Raw genomic sequence first — 26,543 nt, forward strand, 5'->3', positions numbered from 1 at the left:
CCTGCTGCGGAGCACAGGCTCCGGATGCGCGGGCCCAGCCGCTCCGCGGCACGCAGGATCCTCCCGGACCAGGCACGAACCCGTATCCCCTGCATCAGCAGGCGGACTCCCAACCACTGCGCCACCAGGGAAGCCCTTTTTACTACTTTTAATGTCCAAGTTAAGCATATCAACTTGTTTTGCAGAATAAATTTAAACACAAATGTATTGTTTCTGACAATGACATTTTGATGTCATATATGAAATGATGAAACTAAAATGAGTTTTAAAAGTATCTGTTCAAATGTTCAAAGAAAGTTCAATATTCAATAAGAATGAATAATCAAAAACAAATGCAGAAAATAATTTTTTTATGGTTGAATTTTATTTTACTTGTGTTTTTCTATGGAATATTCACTACTCTATATCTGATATGTGATGAATTTTTATGTAGAACAAAGCCTTCCTAATGAAAATAGCTTAGAATCTATAAGAGATCCCATTATATATGAATACACCTTGAAAATTATTTTCTGAAAGATTAAATCAGTGTCTTTTTAGGCTATTTTCAACGCATAGGGTGACCTATAAGATGGAGTCTTGTCTTTCATCTGTTTAAAGTTTTTTAACCAATTCAATTTAAATTGATGAGAGTATAATCTCTGAAAGCTGTGGAAACCTATATTAATAAAGTAATGTGATCTTTCATGAATATTTATCAATTATAGTGTAGTTCTCTTTGACTTCATTTACTCCACATATCCCCAATCCAATTACAGGGTGAGAAAATACTTTTTAACTTTGTATAGTTATGATCACACTTAGTTCCAAGGGAGAGTTAATTAGTATTATTTAGTAAAACAACGGTAGAAAAGGGTATCCTTGTTGACCGCTTGTCTGCCCAGTTGTTTCCTATTCTGAGTAGTCATTCAGACCTCTATGCTTAAATATCTACTTTTCTAAAAGATTGATTCCCATGCAGTTCACTTTTAAGATGCACAAAACAACAGGAATCCTTCTGTTTATCTTATAAGGTAGTGTGTATTTATAAACACAAACAACTTCTGTCTATACTTAAATAGTTCATAGGCCCCAGCTAGCTGGGAGAAATTGAGAAAACTTAAATCAACTAAGAATTTCTACCTAACAACCATAGCACATTTCATAAAACTATCTCTTTCTAGACAGAATTCCATTCTGAAAGTACCCTAAATAAACTTTTCTTAAAAAAAAAAAAATATAGCATTAGTGGAGTCTACTCTCACAGACTGTAAGGAAAATCCAAAGGAAGGCTATCCAAAGCCATGGCACCAGACTACCTGGGTTCTCTTGGTCAGAATGTCATGGCCTTGGGGCTTCCCTGGTGGCGCAGGGGTTGAGAATCTGCCTAATGCAGGGGACACGGGTTCGAGCCCTGGTCTGGGAAGATCCCACATGCCGCGGAACAACTGGGCCCGTGAGCCACAATTACTGAGCCTGCGCGTCTGACTCGATAGTGAGAGGCCCGCGCACTGCAATGAAGAGTGGCCCCTGCTTGCCACAACTGGAGAAAGCCCTCGCACAGAAACGAAGACCCAACACAGCCATAAATAAATAAATAAATAAATAAATAAATAAATAAATAAATTTAAAACAGGGTGGGAAACAGTTGAAAAGCATCAAGTAGGATATATAGGAAATGAAGCTTGGTAATAAAAGTTAAAAAAAAAAAAAAGAATGTCATGGCCTTTAACTGTGACCAAGAGAAAGCTAACAGTCTGTGCCATGAGGTAATCACTTGTTAAATCAATTTTTGATTTGACTTGGTACTTTTAAAGTAGCCTAAAATTTTATATTCACAAAAAATTTTGATAATTAGGACATACAACCAAAAATAATTTCCTGGTAATTAACACTGTCTCATTCACTTCATTATGAGCATAAGGTAAGGGAGAAAGAAGGTAAGCTTGTTTATGCTGACCTATAACATATGCTTGACCAGGGTCTTCAAAGGATGAGGAGTCTGATTCCTGTTTCCTCCTTTCAGGACTTCTATTTAAACTTGCAACAGACTTTGAACTAAAGAGGGAAAAGGAAGGTGGGGGGGAAGTGTCAATGTAAAAAAGTATGATGAAAATAATAAATTGTCAAAACAAAAACAAAAGTAGGAAATGCAGAATTTACAAATATGTAGTTTGGGTTAGTTAAGTATATTCTTACTTATTAAGTTTTGTGAATCCTGCCAAAGATTCCATATCAGATCTCGCCATCTGGTGAAATGGTTTTCCTACCAACTCTGCAATGGTTTGTGGTGGGGATTCCATGTTAACAATGACATTTTTCCGATGAGGATAGAGAGAGGCCTGACTCAGGTCGTGGTATGATTTACTCATCCCTCTAGGCTTTTCCTCCCAAGGAGCTTTGTCACTCTTCTCTTTTGCACTGTTTTGCAATGGCTGGTAAAGCGACAGCTCTGAGCAGGATAGCCTCTTCAGAATCTCAGCTTGAACTGACAGAGGTCGAACGGCAAGTTTGTTCAGGGTGCTGCTGGCCAGACTACCAGTGCTGATTGCTCGTCCCATATTAAATCCTCTAACGGACTCTGCTTGGAGATTCAGGCTCCTAAACGAAGCTTTCTCTACAAGGAAATAGGATTGCTTTACATGATGGAGACACCATAGAACCTCTTATGAGAAGAGCTATTTTAATAAATAAAAAACAGCATGCAATTTTTAATCATTTTGATTGCCATCAGAAGTAGGTAGCTTTCAAAGAGTGGCAATCGAGGATTTTAAAAAGGAGGTTGGAAGATTCTGGTTTTCATACCCTCTCTCCATCCTTGTAGCTTTCTCACAGACAGGGCCTGGTCAGCATTGCCTTACTTCATCTAGTGATTTTTCTGGATCTAATAATGTTTGGGCTTCATTCAGGCTTGCTGACCCCAATACAGTTTTCAGTTAGAAAGGAGAATGACATTTGACAGAGAAAATTTTATCGCTAGTAGTGTCTCTGCTAAAATACCAGCAAATCAAGGATGGGGAGAGGGAGAGATAAAACCTGGATAGGCCAGCATAGTGAGATCATGCCTGAAAAAAGCTGTGCAGAGGAGAGTTTTGCCCAGAGAAAAAGTTCTTATTATATTTTTAAAAGCTTATGGCAGATTGTGGTAACGTTTGCACAACTCTGTTAACAATGTGGATATACTAAAAATCATTGAATTGTGCACTTTAAGTGGGTAAATTGTATGGTATGTGAATTAGGTCTCAATAAAACTACTACTAAAAAACAAACAAAAACAAAACCCAAAAGCCCCAAACCCCCAAACCGAAACAAAAGCCTTTTATGGCAAATTTTCTGTCATTTCATTACTATGCCAGTACCACCTCCCAACCTTGTAGACTTTTCCTGATTTAACTGATTCCCAGGGGCCACAAGAGAATCACACATTACTTGTCTTTTTTATTTCTGTTAATTAACATGATTAAGGAGCTGGGGTTCTCTTTATGCTTAAATTCCTTTCACTCCTAAATACATACCCAAAGTATTCTTTTAGGGGTCAAATTTAGAGATACCTTACAACAAGTGATTGGCTATTCTGTTTTGTGAGAACCAATGTCATGTCAGTATTGGAACATTTGAGGCTATAAACGAAAGTACTGCATCACAGAATTTTGGCATCAAAATCCTTTCATGTATATAAAGGACCAGAAGCATAGAATTTCAAATGGTTTGGTTGTTCATGCATTAGTAATCCACATAACAAGGCACCCCAATTGGTCTCCCCATGGAAAGTACCAATACAGCTTGACCACTATGTAAAACAGCTGCGAAAACTTGTTTTTTAAAAAGAGAATGTCAAATGTTGCTGATTTAGATCTGAAGATTGTTTCATTTATCTTCTAATTCCTAGGAAGATTAATAATCAATATTTCATCTCAGGAGTAAACAGATAGAAAAACAATGCAACTCCTTCATACTCATGCATCAGAATGAAGTTTAAATAAACATGTCTCTTGAGGACACAGGGAAGGAAGAGGAAGCTGGGACGAAGTGAGAGAGTAGCATTGACATATATATACTACCAAATGTAAAATGGATAGCTAGTGGGAAGCAGCTGCACAGCACAGGGAGATCAACTTGCTGCTTTGTGACCACCTAGAGGGGTGGGACAGGGAGGGTAGGAGGGAGGAAGGCTCAAGTGGGAGGGGATATGTGTATACATATAGCTGATTCACTTTGTTGTACAGCAGAAACTAACACACCACTGTAAAGCAATTATACTCCAATAAAGATATTTTTAAAAAAATAAACATGTCTCATCACCAGAAAAATTCAACATTCTTTCTCTGAAGTAGAAGTGGACACCAAGTTGAAACATGACAATAAAAAAAAAACTTTTGTTTTAAAATTCCCAGTATAATCTTTAGCTTCTAATAGAGTTTTTATGAGAGCAGATAACATTAATTCTATTTTCTTTTACTTTGAGAGCAGACTTTATTCAAAGTCACAAAAACTGAGTCTTAAACAGATTCAACTACTGGGAAATGCCTCTATACCCAAAAGTTTTCTTCACCCTAAAGGAAAATGTAGACCAAACTTTGGCAGGCATAGGGACCACCAGTTCAGCTTAGGTTATATCTGTTTTGTAAACATACCAAGGATTATGCTATTCAAATCCATTCATAGCTCATTCCTGGGTAGAACTTAAAGTGTTGCACGTATCCATGGGATGGAATAATAAACCACCCACTTATCTACTGTCCTACTGCCTTTCACCTGGAAAGGACTCCAACATGGATCACCAGGATGGGAAAGGACATTAGAATGAACCTACATCCTATTACTAATGTTTCAAATTTGAACTCAAAGCCTTTGTTATTTCCACACTCAGTCTGCAATCCACACTGTGCTATTATTCAGTCTCTTGTACTTGTTTTGTATTTCCTTGTATCATCAACTAAATTGTATGCTCTTTTGAGGAGAGGGGCTTCATTTATTTTTGTAACCCATAGCACCTAGCATGTAGCAAGTGCTCAGTAAATGATTATTAATCTTAATTCCATGCAAATTAGTTCTTTGGAAACTTATCAAATAGAAAGACTACTGGATTAGGAATTAAGAGATCAGGTTCTAGTCTCCTTTGATCTCTGACCATGAGGTTAAGTGAGACACTCTTTTCTCTGAACCTGTTTCCTCATCAGTAAAATTTTGGACTTAATGACCTCTAAGGTTCTTTCTATCATCCATATCCTATGACTCTAAAGAAGCAACATACACTTGTGAGCCCATCAACCTCCAAGAGATAACACTGGTTATTTATTTTCACTTGTCTAGTACAGACAGTTAAGTAGGCAGGTTGTTACTTCTAAGCTGCTTCCAAGCAGAAAATAATTCCTTTCAAGGCTTACCACAATCAGGGAATAGTCCTTTTACATATGAATTTAAGGATACATAGTTGTGTTCTTAGGGAGAAAACTGAGATATGTAGAACATTCCCACTTCATGGGTGAAGAAAATGAGACCTCAAAACGTCAGTTACTTTCCTAAGGTCATCCTACTACTACTATAACTAGTGGTAGTCATGGTAAAACAATGTTGATGATGATGATAATAAGGATAATGAATATTTATTCAATACTTATTTTGTGCCAGCACTTTTACATGTATGAATTAATTTCATCTTCACAATAACCTTATGATGTTGGTTTTATCATTATGATAATCATTTTACCAGATGGGGAACTAAGGCGGAGAGTTTGAGTCGCCTGCCCACAGTTTCAAAGCTTGCAAGTAAGAGAGTGTGGTTTGAACACTGGCAGTCTTGCCCCACAGTTCATGTTCTTAACTACCACAATATATCATTGAAATGTTGAGGGTGGAAGGCTGGTTCATTAGTTTTGTCTTCTGACTCTTCACTATAGCACCCTATACCACATCTATAATAATGTAACCTTCAATTTTTCAATTCTGACTTGAATAGAATATTAATCTAGGTAAGCAAATCAATGGCTCTCATAAGTTTATTTCACGATACTTTTTTTAAAAAGTTTATTTATTTTATTTACTTATTTTTGGCTGTGTTGGGTCTTTGTTGCTGCGCACAGGCTTTCTCTAGTTGCAGCGAGCAGGGGCTACTCTTCCTTGTGGTGCGTAGGCTTCTCATTGGGGTGGCTTTCCCTATCCCACCCCTCCAGGTGGTCACAAAGCACCCAGCTGATCTCCCTGTGCTAGAGCTGATCTCCCTGTGCTATGCGGCTGCTTCCCACTAGCTATCTATTTTACATTTGGTAGTGTATATATGTCCATGCCACTCTCTCACCTTGTCCCAGCTTACCCTTCCCCCTCCCCGTATCCTCAAGTCCATTCTCTAGTAGGTCTGCGTCTTTATTCCCGTCTTGACCCTAGGTTCTTCATGACCATTTTTTGGTTTTGTTTTTTAGATTCCATATATATGTGTTAGCATACGGTATTTGTTTTTCTCTTTCTGACTTACTTCATTCTGTATATTTCACTATACTTTGAAAATATATAAGAGCATACAAATTTTTTAGCAGAGCAAAGCAGGGAAAGAAAAGGAATAATGAGATTACAGCAACAGTTATGATATTGTAGCATGCATAAAATCATTACTGAGGAAAGCCTGTTAAAATGCAGATTCCAGGGACCCAATGCCCAAAGACTGTGATTCACTAAGTGTCACATAGGTTTCTGGAATCTTCATTTTTAATCAGTATACAGCCCCTACCATCTTGATTCTGAAAGGCTGAGAAACATTTATTCATAGGTTGCCATCACCCCAGTCTGATCCTACATGGGAAGTTTCAGATAAAGAATTCATAGGGCTCTGCTGCACAAAGTCGTCAGTGCCATTACATTTAATTTTTTAATCAAATTCTTGATTAAAAAAGTGTTTCACTGAAGTCTATAAGAATTTAATATGCAGAACCAGACTTTCTACAACTTTAATCTCTACATGTGGTCTTGCAGAGTAAGCTTTAAATATTTCAGTTCTGATTGAGATTTTCTTCAGAGCTAAATTGGTTTCTTCTGTTGGTTCCTTTTCAAAAGAAACTGAAACCACTCTCGTGAGCACTTATATTGGTACTATGGTTACTCACGTCAGTCTCAGAACAGGGACGTGACCAAGTAAAACTGAAATCTGTCACCCCAAAAACTGTTATGGTACATGACTTCCCCATTCTGGATGCAGAGCCCCCTGCCGCCTTGTTTCCCATGTTCTTTCCCTTATCTGGAAAGCCCTTCCATTTATCGTCAACCTACTTAATTATTTTTGTCCTGCAAATTCCAATTCAAGTGCCACCACTCACCTACTCTATCCTCTGATCTCCTCTTCCTCCTGTAGTGTATATCAGAGACTGTACAATATAACCTGTTATTGAAACCTTGACCCTCTATTGTGTATTACTGTTTCATGTTTGTTGGTCTTATCTCCCAGTGTGTAAGTTTACTACAAGTAGAGAATGTGTCTGAAACTTTTACAATATTTACATCAGCTAGCCTAACAATCAGCACAGAATTGTTCAACAGGTACTACCTGACTGATGAGGGGTGCTGTTTTCAAAATAAACATGAAGTTGACATCTCAGTTTCATTTATGACACCTTTATGAACTTGACTTAGTCATTTAACATCTACATACCTTGTCATTTTCATCCTAAAAGTGGAAGTTCTTTTAAAGTTTGTGGCAAAAATCATGCATCTACCCTGGAGTCATCTGACACAGTTTGCTTCTCCTTACCGATATCCTGGGCATCTTGGTTGCTCTGTCGTGCTCTCATTTGCAGCTGGAACTTATGCTGGGAAGAGCAGAGGTGCAGCAGGTACTGGCATATCTTACTGTTGTCTGTCTGGAAGGCGTGTTTTATTCCATCTGATGTATTCTGCAATGTGATTTTCTTTTTCTACAATATTAATCAAGGGTATTTAAAATTAGGATATTTTCCTATCACTTCATTGCATGACCAAATTTTAGAAACAATAAGTACAGATATTATTTTTACTTCACATTATTAGGCATGAATACTCATTGACCTATATCTAATATAAATACAGAAAAATATAACCCTGTATTATTAGAAATTTAGGAAATAAATGAAATTAATATTATTTGCCACTTTTAGAAACTGTAGCCTAAATCAGATTGTATAGACTGTATACCAGCCACCAGCAAGGGAAACAGTTTCCTTTAAAGATTACTGATATTTTGAGTTTACTGCAATGTTTACAAACACCAAAACTATTTTAAAAAGAAATTACAAGAAATATATGTTCTACCACCTTAGATAAAGAAAATGAAGTTCAACAAAAACTGATATTAATATGCAATAATAAGCACTGTGATTCAGTCGAGAAAAATCTTGGTGGCATGAAGGCTGGGATGGAAGATGTGGGAAGTTAAGGAAAATGTTGGAATGCAGAAACACCGGATAACATAACGGCTGGGCTGAGAGATGAAACACATCAATATTTAGAGACAGTGATTCTTGCCAAATTCTGGGAAAGGAAAAGAATCATTAATCAGTTTTATCTCCCTGTTTCTTAAAAACGAATGTTTCTTATGTAAGAGGACATCCTGAAATATTGCGACCTATGTGGTAAGGCTTGCAGTGATCCATATGCCTTAAAAGACTAGCATTCAACATGTCAGGGATCTAAGACTAATGTCTCTGGAGAATTGCTCAAGCCCAGCTAGATTCTACTGTAGCTCTTGGCTTCTCTACTGTACAGATTATTTCCTCTATATCATGTCCCTTGTCTTGCTGTCAAATGCAGAAATAGGCTCAGACAAGTCAAATTTTATAGACTCACAAAAGATATGATAACAGAGTATTACTCAAACTTCAATCATGCAGGTGCCATCTTCATAATTCCTGGTCTTAAAAACAAAATAAGACTATTAAATTCTTGCTAGATGTGTTACCAATGAAATCTCGGGGACCCTGTTCTCTTAAGAAAAGGAAATCAGCAAGTATTAGAGAGGAGTTAAAGCTATAGTAGCACCAAACTAGTATCCTGACTACCAGTAGCATTCCTAGTAACTCTTCAAATAGTTGGGGAATTTTTCTCCTAACAAACACTGCACTTAACCACTATCAAGTAATTCCCAAGGATGTTGAACTCCACACTTGTAAAGCTGTACAGGTTTGAAATAAATCATAAGGATAATTGATCCTAAGTGTTAACTGATGGACTGGACAAGAAATGTGCCTAAGGAAATTCAGTTGTAAGAGATGAGAAGGGCGAAGGGTAACTTTTCCATCTCCCCAGAGGCCAGTTGAAGAAAAAAGGAGAGTTTAAAAAAGAGAGCTCTGTGTTAGGGAACGAACTACAGGATAAACAAGTTAAAGACGGGAATAGTTTGCAGGGAAATGTGGGCTATTCTTTATTACTGGAGATCTTTAAAAATGAGCTAATCACAGCTAGTTCTATTTTTATTGCAGGGCTGATGTGATAGCTGGTAAATGACGGCTGAATGCTGGATGATTATTTTATTTGCTGACCTTTTAAAACTGGTCCAAATTAGATTTGTATTTAATTCATCAAGGTTTCCTCTAGGCACTTGCTCTGCCAGCATTTTCATTGGGGAAGGTAAGTTAAACCTAGGTAATTTCCTGATTTTGACAATCTTGGGAAGATGAGGATGGTCTGGGATTTCCTGAGAGAATACGTTATTATGTGGTAATCTTAGTGGTACCTCTGGGTTTCACGGGAAACCAACCAACTAACCCTCAGGTCTAGAAATGATTCCAAAGGTCTCTAGGTTGAAGATTACCCACAGTCAGTTGGGACTTTGATATTACAACCTTATAAATTTTGTTTGTTCTGGTGAGACCATATTTCAGCCCCAAAATAAACTAAAGATGTCAGTAGTCCCTGAATACCATTAGGAAAACAAATACCTGAACAGATTTTTGATTTACCTCTGGGGCCTGCCAATCACACTTCAATGTTCAGATTTTCCACCTACTTCCAAAATCAAAATATGCCTTTATATAAGTTCATTATCTTTCATAAACATGATTTTCTAAAAATTGCTTTCCTAACTTCATCTCCCGAGACTACACACTAAAACTTAAAACTGTAGAAAGTCCAGAGGCTAGTTCATAAAAGTCAGTAAATCTCTGGACCACTGAGATTCAAATACAGTTCTGTGAGGGACCTATTACTAAACTAGACAAAGTTCACTGGGGTTAAGATAATTATCAGTCTTAAATACATTAGAGGGTTTTCTCCATGTGAGAAGTATTAGTACCCTAGAATAAGTTCTGAATTAACAGAGAAGTCAACTTGGTTGTAATTTAACTAAAGTTAATTGAGCATATAACCAGCTAAGAATTCTTTTAAAAATCACCTTCTGAGAAAACCAAAAACAAAATCTCAATAATACTTCCCACAACTAAGAAACAAGAGTTAAATAGTATTAAGACATATAAGCCCTACTAAATGCCAGGGTTTACAGTTCGCTTAAGAAAAGTCAATTAATACGTTACATTTGAAATCGACGATACCAATTTAAATGTAGAATCAAGAGAGGTTAAAATGGACATACGGAAAAAGAAATCTTCTTGGTTTCCCTCCATGGAAAGCGAAGGACCAATGTGCGAACTCCATTGTGAACCTCAAACACAAGGACACCTTTAGAACAGACTCCAAGCAGTATTCCCGTTTGTGACTTTTTCTCAGGGTGCACCCGGTGAAAATGAACTCCATATTCTGTCAGTCTTTGGCAGACCTGTTGGAGCAATACCATAACATAAAAATGCACCTTGGAAAGGGTGACTTAAAGATACAGAAGTTGTACCAATGTTGTTTAATATGGGAAGGATAGTCTCTTAAACAAATGTTGCTGGAACAACTGGGTACTCATATGCCAAGAAAATAAATCTTGACCCTTACTTTAGCCAATATATGAAAATTATCCCCAAAACGATAACAGACTTAAATACAGGAGCTAAAACTAGCAAATTTAGAAAATATTTGACTGTGGGTTAGACAAAGATATCTTAGACGGGACATAAAAAGCAGGAAACACAGAAGGAAAAATTGGTAAATTGAAGCTTCATTAACATCAGAAACTTTTGTGCTTCAAAAGTCAATGACAGTGCTCGCTTCGGCAGCACATATACTAAAATTGGAACGATACAGAGAAGATTAGCATGGACCCTGCATAAGGATGACACGCAAATTCGTGAAGTGTTCCATATTAAAAAAAAAAAAAAAGTCTATGACAGGAAAACAAAGGCAAGTCACAGACTGGGAGATAAGGAATCATATCTAGAATACATAAAGAATACATACTTCTCAGATACAAAATACCAGATACAAAAATGGGCAAAAGATTTTATTAGACACATCAACAAAGAAGATATATGAACGACAAATAAACATATGAAAAGATGCTCAAAATAACAGTAATTAGGGAAATACAAATTAAAACCACAATCATAAACCACTACTTACCTTATTTCAATAGCTAAAATGAAAAAAAAAAAAGAAAACAAAACTAAACATACCAAGTGTTGTTAAGGGTGTAGAGCGACTGGAAATCCCATACATTACTGGTAGTACTGTAAAACTGTACAACCACTTGAGAACAATTTGGCAGTTCTGCAGAAGTAACACATACACTTACCATAGATCCCAGCAAACATAATGGTAGGTATTTACTCAAGAAAAAGAAAAATCATGGGCTTCCCTGGTGGCGCAGTGATTAAGAATCTGCCTGCCAATGCAGGAGACACGGGTTCGAGCCCTGGTCCGGGAAGATCCCACATGCCGTGGAGCAACTAAGGCCGTGAGCCACAACTACTGAGCCCGCGCGCCTAGAACCTGTGCTCCACAACAAGAGAAGCAACCGCAATGAGAAGCCCACGCACCACACGAAGAGTAGCCCCCGCGCTGGAGAAAAGCCTGTGCACAGCCATGAAGACCCAATGCAGCCAAAAAAAGAAAAAGAAAAATCATATGTTCACACAAAAATGTGTATTTGAGTGTTTAAAGCACCTTTATATCCATCAACTAAAGAAAAAATAAACAAATCGTTGCATATATGTACAACAGAAAACTACTCAGCCATAATAAACAAACTACTATACACACCACACATGGATGAATCTCAAAAGCATTATTCTAAGTGAAAAGAACCAGACACAGAAGATTTTGCAATATATGATTCTTTAAATGAAATTCTAGAAAAGAAAAAATTACGGTGATAGAAAGCAGATCAGTATTTGCCAGAGGTTAGGAATAGGGGGGAAGGGACTGAATGGAAAGGGACATGAGGGAAATTTTTGGTGTTGGAAGTGTGTTATATTTTTGGCAAACTTTTTTTTTTTTTTTTTTTTTGGTATGCGGGCCTCCCTCTGTTGTGGCCTCTCCCGTTGCGGAGCACAGGCTCCGGACACGCAGGCCCAGCCGCTCCGCGGCATGTGGGATCCTCCCAGACTGGGGCGCGAACCCGGGTTCCCCTGCATCGGCAGGTGGACGCGCAACCGCTGCGCCACCAGGGAAGCCCCTGGCAAACTTTTTATTTAAAGGGCTAGATAGGAAACATTTTCGGCCTTGTGGGTCCATATGATCTCTGTTGTAACTACTTAACCCTGCTGTTGTAGTGTGAAAGCAGATACAGACAATAGGGAAACAAATGAGCATGGCCGAGTTCCAATAAAAGTTTACTTATAAAATAGGCAGACCACAGTTTGCTAACCCTTGTTGTTTATCATGGTTGTGGAAATGGTTGCTCAACTGTATATATATTTTCAAAACTCACGAATTGAACATTTAAAAGTGGTCAATTTTATTGTATGTAAATTATACCTCAATAAAGCAGATTTACAGAAAGATATAAAAGTTTTTCAGAGGCAATATGATATATAGCAGAAGGGTAACCTTGGAAGGGTATATTAATGAGATTTTTAAGAAAATTCTTAGGTTAGAAGAAAGATGCTCAAGCTGAAGAGAAAAGGAGTAACAGGATACATTATTAGAAGGAGAAGGGCAGCCTACTATGCATTAAGCACACTACTTATATGGGGAAAACTGAAGCTCAGAGAGCTTAAAGTATATTGTCCAAGTTTACCCAGCTGGTTGAAACAAGAATTCAAATGCAAGACTGTCTTAAAATCCCCATGCAAATAATTTCTGCTGTGTTAATCTGTCTTCTACCTTCATTAAAAAAAATATAACTTGATATTTACTTCCTACAAGTATAAACATGTAATAACCGAGGAAAAAAATAAGTACATAAGGTAATGTCTTTAAAAGTAGAGTCAACTTAAAACAAACCACCCTGCCTTTCTTACCATGAATACTAGATTAAAGGTGGTATAAGTCTGTGAATGAAACCCCTTTATAGATATTTGTAGGGCTGGGAAACTTGGCTCCCTTCCCTTATTATGGAGCAGCAAATTTAAGGCATGCTGTTATATCCTGGGGAGCTGCAAGAGGAGAATATTCTTTTATTTTATTTTTTTGTCGGCCACGCCACAGGGCATATGGGATCTTAGTTCCCCGACTGGAATCGAACCTGCACGCCCTGCAGTGGAAGCAGGGAGTCTTAACCACTGGACCACTGGGGAAGTCCCCCCACGAGGAGAATATTCTGAATTTTCTCTTCTCAATAGAATATTATCATATATTTGCTGTTCACATTGGAAGTTTGCATAGTACTGTCCTTTCTAATCATAAATGCACTGTTATTCATCTGAGGTCTTATAGGAACATGGTGGCAGAACTGAAACTATAAATCAATTTTTCTAACCCCCTTCCCCTGTGTGAATTAGTTGGCATTAATGGAAAGACTATTTTTAGAAGATATAATTGAATCTTAAGCTTTTTAAGAAAAAACAAAGCAAAACAACTCTAGAATTAGTTTCAACTTGCCTTTCTTATCCACACAGTCACAAAATCCAATTGTTTCTTCTTTATAATATATCTTGATTTTGAGAGTATGAAATAGGATAAAAGCATAAAATCCATAGCCAGATAGATATGGGTTCAAATCATAGTTTTGCTCTACATATCAGCCACTGACTTTGGGAACATTACATTTCCTCTCTGAGCCTCAGTTCTCTCTTTTACAAAATGAGAATTAAAATACCATGGTTTTAGTCAGGAATAAATGAGCTGAGATAAAGCATATAGCATCAGTTATTGGCACCTGAGCTTTTAGATGTATGTCTTCCAACACTTCTTCCTTACTTTGAAAAAGATACAAAGTTTATCATTTATAATCTTGCATGCTTACCTTTAAAAATTCTAACTCTGTCTCTTTTTCAGAAGCTCCCACATAGGTATTATGCAATTTCGGTAACTCTTCTTTAATATAGGATAAATCAAGTTTCTCCATCACTCTGGGAGGTAAATAATGCTCCAGTCTAAAATAAGACACACCGTGAACCTAGAAGGAGAGTGTTTTTGTAAGAAATTCTGTTTGCCCTCTTCCTCCTATCTTAAAAAGTTCTTGCCTCAACAAGAGATAAGGTACTCCTATTTATAGTCCTCTCTGAGGATTGAGTTTTAGAGAAAGTGCATCTGTCTTTCTCTTTTGTTCAGTGAAGTAGAATGACTGAACTGATCAGCAAGCTTGAGAGACTGACAATCAAAGGCCAAATGTCACTACAGTTAAGGATTAATGTTGTGAAGGATGCTGCTTGAGTGGCACAATCTCTTCTTGCTCCCTGCTTCCTCTTAGGTCCACCTGTATTCAGGTGCATTTGGCCTTGAACATGTGTTCTCCATACAGTGAGCTCTGCTGGGTTCTCAGCCTATCACTGCATGGATCCATGTGGAAGGTGGAAGACCCCTTTGATCCAGATTTGCCTGATAACCCTTATATCTAGTATTTGTTAGTTAGAAATAGGGAGAAGGAAGGGTAAGTGCTAGATATCCCAAAACTCTGAAACAGGATAATTTTTAAACAGAAAAAAAAAGAAAGGAAGGAAGGAAGGGAGGGAGGGAGGGAGGGAGGGAGAGGGAGAGTAAGGGGGGTGGGGAGAGAGGAAGAGAGAGAGAAAGAGAGAAAGAAAAAGAAAGAAAGAGAGGAAGGAAGGAAGGAAGGAAGGAAGGAAGGAAGGAAGGAAGGATGATCCCACACTGCATGATTTGAAATAACCAATATACACGGGCAACTCGGTCATTCTGAGGCACCAAATTAGCCTCAAAAATCTCCAGATATAAACAGCAAACACCTCAACCAGGTTTAGTCTTTAATCATGCCGAGGATAAGAACACCAATGGAAAATTTGTCCTGGAGAAAAAAATAAATCCTACCTCTGGCTGATAATCTCCATACTCAGCTTGTAGAGCCAAGGATGCTAGTAATAAAGAAGTCTCATCATCACAGTGCATCCTCTCCTCCAAGATATCTTTTCGCAGCTGAAGATAATACTGATGACAGGTCAGAGTATGTCTGGGAAAACAAATACATACACAAAACATCTAGGCTTTTGATCTTGAATCTTGGGGTGATTTTTTTTATTGGCATATAAGTTTAGTTGCTAAGATGGCTTATGATTAAGCATAAGAAATTAATAAACTATATTAAAGGAAATACTTTTATGATAAAGACTTTATCATTGATCAGAATAAAATAATTCAGAAAAAAATAATAAGCAATGATAAATAAGACTTCATCATTGATCAGAATAAAATAATATCATTGATCAGAATTCAATAATTCAATAATAAAATAATTATTGAAAATCATTATTTCAATAATTATTTGAAATAATTCAGAATAAAATAAATCAGTAAACTACAGGGTCAAAAGACCAGTGGCCAAAAAGAGAAACACAGAAACTCCTGTGTACTCACTGCATTAGACTAACATCATCCATGAAAAATTTAATTCGAAAAAACAAAGTAAAATTAACGGAGGCTTTGCTCTTTTTCTTTGGTTCTTCTTTCCATCCCTCTGGGGCCACTTTGGTTAATTTTAGATCAGGATCAACAAAGAAATATTCATTATCTAGAACAGAATGAGAAATATTCAGATAAAATAAAAATACTTTCATGTTTTCTTTTAATTTCTTCATTTTTTGGTCAGACTTACACAAAACAGTTTTACACCAGAATAAAACAGGATTGTTAAGAAGTATGGCAGGGAATTCTGAGGCACTGCATATGGATGGGAGGCAGTATGGCTCAGTCTTTTATAATAGAGGGCTCTGAAGACAGACAGACATGGATTCAACTCCTGGCCACATCATTTACTACCTGTGTGATAATGAATACATTATATAACCTATCTAGACATCAATTCTCTTGTCTGTAAAATCAGGATAGTGCTAATTCCTGCTTTTTAGGGTTGTTGTAGAGATCAAATGACATAATGGTTATAAAATACTTGGTAGTTTAAAGCACGTGGCACATGGTTAAGCATTCAATAAATATTAGCTATATTTGTTATAGTTGAGCTACCATTGAAACCTAGAAGGAACAATAATCATCATTTTATTTTTAGTTTAATGTCATCATTTGATTCTTGATTCTCTCCAAATAAAAGATTAGTCAGTAAAATCTGACTTATCCAGAATGTTTAAGAAATTAGATACAAAATTCGATACAAAATTCTGACTAATTGAATATTTTTGTACAGATAGTATTACATGATTAGTCTAAAACTGTAATTAGTAAAGTGATAGAACATCAACAGGCATTAATCGAATATTTATTGGATGACTCTACAAAATGAATTATTAGTGTTTAAGGAACAAGAATTCAATAAACTAAGTTGAAAGACATATTTCTTGTATGACAAAGATGGTGTTATCCTGATCTTGTAGAGTTTCAGGGTGATTTGATCCTTCAATTATAATTTATTGTACTTTGTTGTCAAAGCTTTTGAAGTTAAATTTTGAGGTAAACAGGAATCCGAAATATTGAAGACTAATTTATAAATATAGTAATATTAAAGAAATATTTATTTAAACCCAGCTCCAAAGGGTTTCTTTTTTTAAAAAAAAAAACTAATTCTTTTTTAAAAAATTTATTTATATTTTATTTATTTTTATTTTTGGCTGCATTGGGTCTTTGTTGCTGCGTGTGGGCTTTCTCTAGTTGCGGCAAGCAGGGGCTACTCTTCGATGCGGTGCATGGGCCTCTCATTGCAGTGGCTTCTCTTGTTGCGGGGCATGGGCTCTAGGCGCACGGGCTTCAGTAGTTGTGGTGCACGGGCTCTAGAGCACAGCCTCAGTAGTTGTGGTGCACGGGCTTAGTTGCTCCGCTGCATGTGGGATCTCCCAGACCAGGGCTCAAGCCCATGTCCCCTGCACTCGCAGGTGGATTCTTAACCTCTGTGCCCCCTCTGGGGAAAGTCCCCAAGGGGTTTCTTATTGCTATGACAATTCTAATTGAAAATAGCAGCAGCTTCTACTGAATCTGTGTTCTGAGACCACCGTGGTTGTGAACGTCACAGGTCAGTGGATGTAATGCTTAAAAAATGTGAAATGACTTATTTCCCGTCATCAACTGACAACATTTAGGAAGACAATGTTTCTAGGATAGTAAGCTGAAGAAGCTGATGCGGAGATTCAGAAATAGGGTCCTGCTATATATTCAAACTCATATTAGCAGAATACTAATTTCTAGAGTACATACGTAGGCAAAATTATGGTCCCCAAAATATAACAATTAAAATCTATGTTTATATAGCCAATGCCAGAGAAAAATCTTCATGATCAGGTACAGAAGATGCTAAAAAGACACGGCTATTAAAACAATGTACCTAGTTAGGAAAAGGAAGGGAGTTCCTAACTCCTATTTCTCAATGCTGACATATCCATGTAGTTAATATTTCCCAAAAGAAGGTTAGGCAGAACAGATATAGGAAGTCATTGTTGCCAAGTTTCCATACTATACCCTGAATTTAAAATGCCTTGGTACCTTTGAGGGTAGCTAAAGCGAACAAATGATGTTCCACTAAGCCAATATGGGCCACAAGCATATCAAACACATCTTTACATATAGTTTTGGTATCACAAGTCAGTTCCAGTTTCTGTCCACTCAGAAGCATTATGTTTACTTTTCTTCGATTATCCTCATTCTTCCCTTTCTTGGTCTACAATTGAAAAAAATGAATGGAAGTTATCAACGTAAACATTATAAGAATTTTACTGTTTTAAAAAAATCATTACTAAAATTCTTTTCTAAAAGTGACACAAAGTGGTTTTATTACTTACAAGGATAGACCGCGGCAAATCCAAAGATATAAATGGTTCAATCGTCATTTTCACAAACTCAGGGCCAAAGAAATTCTGTGAATCACAGAAGTAGAATCAATAGTATTTATCATTTATTCTAGCTCTTTCCTTGAAAGAAAAATAATGTAATAATAATAATAGTAATAATAATAATAAACAACTACATGTAAGGCCACCATATTAGAACTATGATCTGAAACAAATGTAAAAACTTTCAATAAAGAAGTACGGTGGAATTTGCCAGGAACGGGAATGGAATATGCCTTACACTAAGTGTGAATAGAAGTTTTATCAGCTTCATTTTCTACCAGCAACGTAAAATATAAAGTCTGGCTTTATATTGTATTACATAAATAAAGGTTTTCATTTTTTGGACTCCAGGTAGACTCAAACTCCCCAAAATAAAAAAATAGCAGTCTCAATTATTGAAGTAATATAGAGTTGTCAAGTTCACATAAGGATTTGGTTTAATAATGCTAATGTGTAGAGTTATTGAACAGAATTTCATTATTTCAGAGAGTGATATTCAATTTGTCCTAAAACAAGTGTTAGTTATTGGACAACATCTATTTTGATATTACAAAAGACACATCCATCTGTAATCAAGTTCTTGGAATCCTGTACTTTTTTGTTCTAATTAGTGACAACTAGGGATATTATAAGTATCACAGTCTCTGCTCCCTATTGCTGCTTCTAGTAAGAAAATAATATCTCAGGAGCTGGGGAAAGTAGAGTCCACATTCTGCATTTACTTCTTTTCAATCTACTCTTTCCTTTTGTGTCTTGTATATCCAGGGTTTTCTGCCTAGAGGGGAGAATTGGTTGAAGAGATAACTTAAAACAAGTTAGACTCCAGGAGGGAGCAGCATTCAGAATAGACGGAAAAATTATGTCCAAATGGGCAAAAGGTAGAATGAACGCAGGGCTAATTTTGAGGCCAAAGGCAGGTGGTGTGTGGGGGGGGGGGGGGGGCGAGCTTTCGTGCATGCATGTGTTTGAACTAATGGGGGGTTACTGGAGTTTTATTTTTGTTGGTTTCTTCTTTGCATTTCACTGTACAGTTCATTTGGTTGCTTGATGTGGGAATTCTATCCAACAGCCAGGTGTGGAACATGTGACAGGTACCATTTAAGTAAAAGTTTAACAGTAAGCATTTGTTAATACTCAACGAACCAGTAAGACACATTCTAAATGAGAATAGAAACAGAGTAGAAGAAATGACAATAGTCTGCCATGGGAAACACAGAATTTGATACAGATCAAATAAGGCAATAGAGTATGAACATTAAAAATTTGTCTGCATCAAAAATAATACAGAAAAAAAAAGAACTAAAAACTTATATTTGGGGAAATAACATTAGTTCAATTGTGAAACTATTTTCAGCCTCAAAAATATAGCCTTCCTACTCTTTTTATTTTATTTACTTATTTATTTATTTGGCTGCACTGCACGGCTCTCAGGATCTTAGTACACTAGGGATAGAACCTGGGCCTCCTGCAGTAGAAGCGCAGAGTCCCAACCACTGGACCTCTAGGGAATTCGCCCTTCCTGCTCTTTTTTTTTTTTTTTTTTTTTTTTTAAGAAAAAACACTATGTGGTCCTTCAATGACCGATAGTTCAAATTCTCTAGTCATTGATATAGCATGTCTCTGATGAAGAAAGCAGACACTTACTGACTGAAAGGAAACACAGGTTTTTAGTGAGATGACACATAACAGTGGCATACTATAAAGGTACAGACTCTCTAATGAGCCAAAGTTCTGCATTAGCTCTCTGAAACTATGATTTTAGAAAAAGATGTGTATATATGGTGCCTTTTATGCTTTATGTGGGCCTTTAATTATTGGAAGCCCATGCTATCCTGCCTATTGCTTAATTTTGACAAACGTATTGGTTATAATGATAAATTGATGAAGCCTTATTGAATTTCTTCCCTTCGGCTTGAAAGAAATTCAGTTGTATTTTACTGGAATCTAATAACTTTAAAATTAGACACTGTCTTATAAATTACAACCCAATTCCACATTTTAAAAATTAGCATAATGAGACACAAAGTGGTTTAAAAATGTACATAAAGACATATTATTAGAAATTGAATTATTAGAAACTGAATCCAAGTCTTCTAATTTGTAGTTCAGTGTAATTTTCACCATGCAATACTGTTTCTTAGAAGACTATGAGGAAAATTTGAATTCTATCAATTTCAGGGTACACAAATATGCTTTTAAGAAGATTCTTTGAAATAAGCAAGAAAACCCAAAACAGAATAAGATAATATACTTTCTTAGTGTAGGACTAAAAGGAAAAAAATCATTCTAGATTTTATCACTTTCCTAACATTTATTTTGCTTTTGAAGAATTATTTGTAAAGGAACAATACAAATGAGATACTGCCTCATCTATCAAATTGGTGATAATAATAATAAAAAAAAGAATGATAATATCAGAGTCGGTTAAGAATATGGTGAAAACAGGCATGATCAGAGGAAACATAAATTGGAAGAAACTTTTAAAGGGCAATTTGACAATATGTATAAAATGTTTTAAAAGGTATTTGCCTTTGACTTGGCTATTCTACTTGGAGGAAGTTATCTGCAAAGATTTAGCTATAAGGATGTTTATAGCTATTACAAATTAGAAACATTTTAAATGTCCAATAGCTGGAAACTGATTAAATTATGGTACACAGTACGTTCACATAATGGAGTACTTTACAGCCCTTAACAATAGTATTATAAAAGTTGTAAAATGTTCATGATATTTTATATGAGAAAAGAATACGTTCATTTTGAGCTTATGCTTATAAAAATATAGAGGATATATGTTGAAAGAAAAATAAACCAACTAAACACATAAAAGAAAAATTCCCCACAGACACAAGATTTGTTCTTTCTTATCTTTGGATATTGTAATATGAGGATATGATGCTTGGAGATAATGCAGTCATCCTTTAACTATAAAGAGAATTACTGTCAAAATTCTGAGACTGGCAGAGCAGAAAGATGGAATGCACTTGATAGCATTCTTGAGCTTCTGAACCACCTCTGAACTCTCTCTCTGATCTTCTTGGCTTGTGGGATAAAAAATTCCTTAATATTAAAAAACAATCCCCCACAATACTGAATAAAGCCAGCTGACATTAGGTTCATGCATATATTTTTAAAATATACAGTTAAGATACTCTAACTCCATCTAATGTTTTTTTAAAAATGAAATCATGAAAACAGCTAAATATTTATTTTAGTATCAACCAACAAGATATTTAACACCAATGGAAACTAATATGAGATTTCAATTTTAACTACAGGCAACCTAGAGGATACCTATAGAATTTTTTAAAGTACTTTGTATAACATTTCCCTGTGAGGCCAAGTTTAGGTGCAGTAACCTGAGAATCAACTTACTCTTAGTTTTCTTTGGGTCATGGCTGTTTCTAGGGCCATTTCTCTTAAGGGATCCCTGCTGATGTCAAGCATGGAAGCTTTGAGTGTGTCTCCTGGATACAGGTTCAGTCGAGACTGTCTAAGGGCCATTCTGGCTTGCAGCTGCATCATTTCTTCTTCTTGCCGTTTTAGCATAATCTCTTGATTAATTAAGTTGCCTTCAATGGGTGTTTCATATTGTCTGCTATATAGAAGAGAAAAGTAAGGGTTGGGAAGAAAACAATTATTTTAAGTCTAATCAAGAAAAAGTCATGTTAAGTAAGGTATCAAGAATGTAAACAAATTTTATTTTTTCATTTCAGAAGAACCCTTGCAGTAACATTTCAGTCCTATTTTTAATATATTAATACAGTATGGTGTCCCACTTTCAGTGGGTAGATCTACAATCTTCACCTCTTCTCTTAACATCCCAGCATCTTCTGAAAACTGCTTTCCCTGCAGTTCTCTCAGATCGGGGCTGTTTTATTCTCATAATCCTGCACCAGTGGGCCGGGACATGAGATAGAGATTCCCCGTGATTTTTATTTCAGCTTCCAGATGATTACTGACCCCTCGTCCAAGAGCCCCCAGCTTCCCTGAAGTACATGCTATGAACTCACACCATCCACTGCTCTGCTTTGCTCTAGACATTGTCCTGTGGTCAACTCCCCCTTATTCATGAAAGATTTAAGTGGCTGACTCAGTGGTCTTCACCACTACTGCTGTCATCATTGGTGGTGGTGTGACAGAGATTGAAGAGTGCTCCAACACCCTGGCCTCCTCCACCTCAGCCAGCAATCTACACCCATGGTTATGCTGGCTATTAACAATAACTGCACCACCTCTAAAATTTCCTATTTCTATCTTTCAATACCCTATCTAATCTCCTTATTTTTTTCTAGCTTACTTCCTCTTACACTCCCCTTCAAATAATTCACCAACTTTATCAGGAATTTTAGTCCACTGACTCTACCACTTTCTCTCTATTAACCCTCTCTTGCCCTTACACTGCTTGAATTCTAAGGCCCATCATTAAAATCATTCCTTTGCATACGACCTCAACTCTCATGAAACTGCAGAACCATGCTGACTGATCTCAGTGGGTTCTTAGTACTGCCTGGTGATTAATTTTCTTAGAGCACTATTTCATACTTTCTTCCTTGTCTTTTCTTTTCTAAGCTCCAATACTTTCTCCCTCGTCTCCTCTCAACTGATGAATTTTCCTCAGTTTTCTTGGTGAAATAAGGAGGAATCAGGAAATAACTTCCTTATCCTTCTACCACTGGACTTTCCAAATCTACATCTGTATGTTCTGCTGTCTTTTTCTGTTACAACAGATGGATCTCCTGCACAACTATACAGGCGTCAAACCTCTCCCGTGCGTGGGATTCCAGCCCTCTCCCCTACCCAAAGACTTCGCTCCTGCAATTACCCTCTCACATGCATCACTAGTCTCATGCACTAGGTTATTCTCATTAGCATACAAACATGCTGTACTATCTTCTACTTAGAACAAAAAAATCCTCCTTTGGTTCCACATCCCCTTTCAGAGTCTGTCTCATTTTTCTGCTGCCTTTTAGAGTAAATTTCTTCAAAACTGTCCTTTAAATTTTATCTCCACTTCATCTCCCACTCTCTCTTGGACTCAGACCAATAGTTTGAGTCCTTACCATTTCACCAAAACTAGTCACAAAAATGACTACCTTCTGTGTTATCAAAGCCAAAGGATAGGGCTTCCCTGGTGGCGCAGTGGTTGCGCATCCGCCTGCCGATGCAGGGGAACCGGGTTCGCGCCCCGGTCTGGGAGGATCTTACATGCCGCGGAGCGGCTGGGCCCGTGAGCCATGGCCGCTGAGCCTGCGCGTCCGGAGCCTGTGCTCCGCAACGGGAGAGGCCACAAAAGTGAGAGGCCCGCGTTCCGCAAAAAAAAAAAAAAAAAAAAGCCAAAGGATAATTCTTAGTTTGCATCTTACTTGACCTCTGAGCATCATACAACATATAGCTGCTTAATCATTCCTCTTCTTAAACATCTGACTTCTGGGAAACCATGCTCTTTTTATTTTCCTTCTACTTCACTGGCTCCTCCTTCTTAGTCTCTTTTGCTGGATCCTCCTTCATTTCTAATCTCTTAATGTTAGACTACAACAGTGCTCAGACCTCTAGATTTTTCTAGTCTCCCTAGTCTTCATACCTACCTGATCTCATGTAGTCACCTAGTCTTAATTATCTTATATTCCCATAACTCCAGGCTCTCCCCTGAATTCTAATTCTACTCACCTGCCTAAGTGAGTGTTCTACTTGGATGTTAACATGCATCTTTAACCTAACATGTCTAAAACCAAATTCTTGATACTTTTTCCTTACGTGCAACCTTCTCTCAATCACTCACTGGTTGCTTAGGACACAACTTGGAGTCATTCTTGATTCCTCTTACAAATCACACATCTGAATGACCAGCAAATCCTGCAGGGTACAACCTTGAAGAAATCTATATCTGAATCTTCTCTACCACTAGCAACCTAGTCTGTGCTGTATGCAGCTCAAATGGAGTACTGTAATTGCCTCCTAACTGGTCTTTTACTCCTGCAATCTGTTCTTCACAGAACAGATCAATCCCATTAAAATGTAAATTAGATCATGGCTCTCTATGCTCTCAACCATCCAATGGCTTCCCATTACACTTAGAATAACATCTGAAGTGCTCACCTTAGCTCTTGAGGTCTGATATGATTTGGGTCCTGGTTACCATCCACTCTGCCCTTCACTCATTCTGCTGCCTTCTGTGTTATGCTGCCCTTCCTGCTATTCCTCTAACATGGACACATCTCCCCTACCTCAGGGCCTCTGCTCTTGCTGTTCCTTTTGTCTGGAACTCTCTTCCCCCTGATATCTGCATGTTTTACTTCCTTGTTGCAAATAGTTTTCTTTTCAAATGTCGCCCCTTGGGAGAGGCCTCCTCTGATCACCCTACCTATGTAGACTAGAATTTGGACACCACACCCCTGTAGTTTCTATCCCTTTAGCCTGATTTATTTTTCTTCCAAGCACCATCACACTCTGATGGTGCATTACTTACTTGTTTTTTCAGTGGTTTACTGGCTATCCCTCAGCACTAAAAAATCTCTTGAGGGACTTCTTGATCTTGTTCATGACTCCATCTCCAGTACCTATAAGTACCCAGTACATGGCAGGTACTCAATAATCATTTGTTGCACAAATGATTGAACATGATTTTACGGCTCACTCTTACTTAATGGGGTCAAGGAAAATGGTAAGAATTTGAATCTTTACATTTTAACTCACGCTTGTCATTTTCATCAAATATATTAGTCTTCTTGTTCACATTATTTTATTTATTTATTTATTTATTTATTTATTTTGTGGTATGCGGGCCTCCCTCTGTTGTGGCCTCTCCCGTTGCGGAGCACAGGCGCCGGACGCGCAGGCTCAGCGGCCATGGCTCACGGGCCCAGCCGCTCCGCGGCATGTGGGATCCTCCCAGACCGGGGCGCGAACCCAGTTCCCCTGCATCGGCAGGCGGACGCGCAACCACTGCGCCACCAGGGAAGCCCTCACATTATTTTATACCAGAGCTACAAACAGGTAGCAAAAAATGACTGATCATCACTTTATCTGGCCCAACACAATATCTGGTAGAAATTCCTATAAAGACTGAAATGTTTGACAGGCAAAAAAACAAACAAACTAAACAGACAAAACAAATGAACAGGGACTTCCCTGGTGGCGCAATGGTTAAGAATTCCCCTGCCAATGCAGGGGACACAGGTTTGAGCCCTGGTCCGGGAAGATCCCACACGCTGCAGAACTAGGCCCATGCGCCACAACTACTGAGCCTGTGCTCTAGAGCCCGTGCTCCACAGCAAGAGAAGCCACTGCAATGAGAAGCCCACACACCACAAGGAAGAGTAGCCACCGCTCGCCGCAACTAGAGAAAGCCCACGCGCAGCAATGAATACCCAATGAAGGAAGGAAGGAAGGAAGGGAGGGAAGGAGGGAGGGAGGAGGGACGGAAGGAAGGAAAGGAAAGAAAGAAAGAAAAAGAAAAACGAACAAAAAACTCAGAAAACCTAGATGATTTAGGAATGAATAAATAGATTCTTTTGAGACAGAAAAAATGGTTACATCATTAAGCAGATAGGCACAGAAGCAGTGGGAATTGCACTATGTATAAATTGTACTTCAAAAGTTAACACAGAAAAAAAACTTAGAGTTGCTCTTTGGAAAACAGCTTTGAATATCTTTTTTGGTCACTGAAAGACACTTTTGATAGCTCAAAATCCAAAAATTACTCATTCTTCTGGATCTGACTCATAACTTCCTGTTAATCTCCCCGCACCCACTATGATACAAATCAATAGCACTGTCTGGATCTGTTTTTCCATTTCATTCTAGCTAAAGAAATGGAAATTTTATAAAGAAGCAGGCAACATGTCTAAATACTATTTATAGATGTCACAAATATGTGACCTAAAGAACAAACAGAACCTCCTGATTAAGTACCAGCATGTTAAGGATATTATCAGAAGCCTTTGTACACCTACAGAAAACTCTGCACTTGAATAAGGAATCTAGACAATACCTTAGTTAATGTGTTTTTCCTTGGGCAGAAAGAAGAGATGGGGTACTCTAAAAGAAGTAGAGTTTAGTACCAAATACACAGACCTGACAATCTACTTCTCCTTGAAATATTTTTTTTCACCTATAACTTTATCTAATGCAGATGCTATGCACACTATGTTGTGTTTTTTACCCTCTTAAAGTGTGAAATAAAAGGTAGCTTATCACTAAATTACGATTTGATAAGCTAAGGCCTCAATGTTAATGTTTCCTAAAATTAAACCGGAAACAGTCAAAACTAAGATTCTCTTATAATCCTGCCGCTTTTGAGGTACCTTATCAAGAAAATTGAAATAAGACTCA

The 26,543-nt window shown here is 37.4% G+C and overlaps 1 protein-coding gene and 1 non-coding gene across 3 annotated transcripts in view; one reads left to right on the forward strand and one right to left on the reverse strand.

Moving 5' to 3' along the window:
* PTPN13 (protein tyrosine phosphatase non-receptor type 13) overlaps window positions 1-26,543 on the reverse strand; it is a 220,118-nt gene that overhangs the window by 76,535 nt on the left and 117,040 nt on the right. The window contains exons 10-19 of one of the 2 annotated variants that reach the window (XM_007115673.4): window positions 21,585-21,807; window positions 18,159-18,233; window positions 17,863-18,037; window positions 15,793-15,946; window positions 15,250-15,388; window positions 14,225-14,377; window positions 10,529-10,711; window positions 7,718-7,880; window positions 2,179-2,596; window positions 1,940-2,037 (exon numbers count right to left, since the gene is read on the reverse strand). In XM_007115673.4, coding sequence (XP_007115735.2) covers window positions 1,940-2,037; window positions 2,179-2,596; window positions 7,718-7,880; window positions 10,529-10,711; window positions 14,225-14,377; window positions 15,250-15,388; window positions 15,793-15,946; window positions 17,863-18,037; window positions 18,159-18,233; window positions 21,585-21,807 — 1,781 coding nt within the window. The remainder of the gene's footprint in view (window positions 1-1,939; window positions 2,038-2,178; window positions 2,597-7,717; window positions 7,881-10,528; window positions 10,712-14,224; window positions 14,378-15,249; window positions 15,389-15,792; window positions 15,947-17,862; window positions 18,038-18,158; window positions 18,234-21,584; window positions 21,808-26,543) is intronic. The other variant, XM_007115680.4, reaches the window with a different exon arrangement.
* Window positions 11,081-11,187, forward strand: LOC112062445 (U6 spliceosomal RNA). Its single transcript, XR_002890734.1, has one exon. It is a non-coding gene; the product is annotated as a U6 spliceosomal RNA (small nuclear RNA).

The sequence above is a fragment of the Physeter macrocephalus genome, chromosome 7, assembly GCF_002837175.3.
Source record: "Physeter macrocephalus isolate SW-GA chromosome 7, ASM283717v5, whole genome shotgun sequence".
Taxonomy (NCBI): Eukaryota; Metazoa; Chordata; class Mammalia; order Artiodactyla; family Physeteridae; genus Physeter; species Physeter macrocephalus.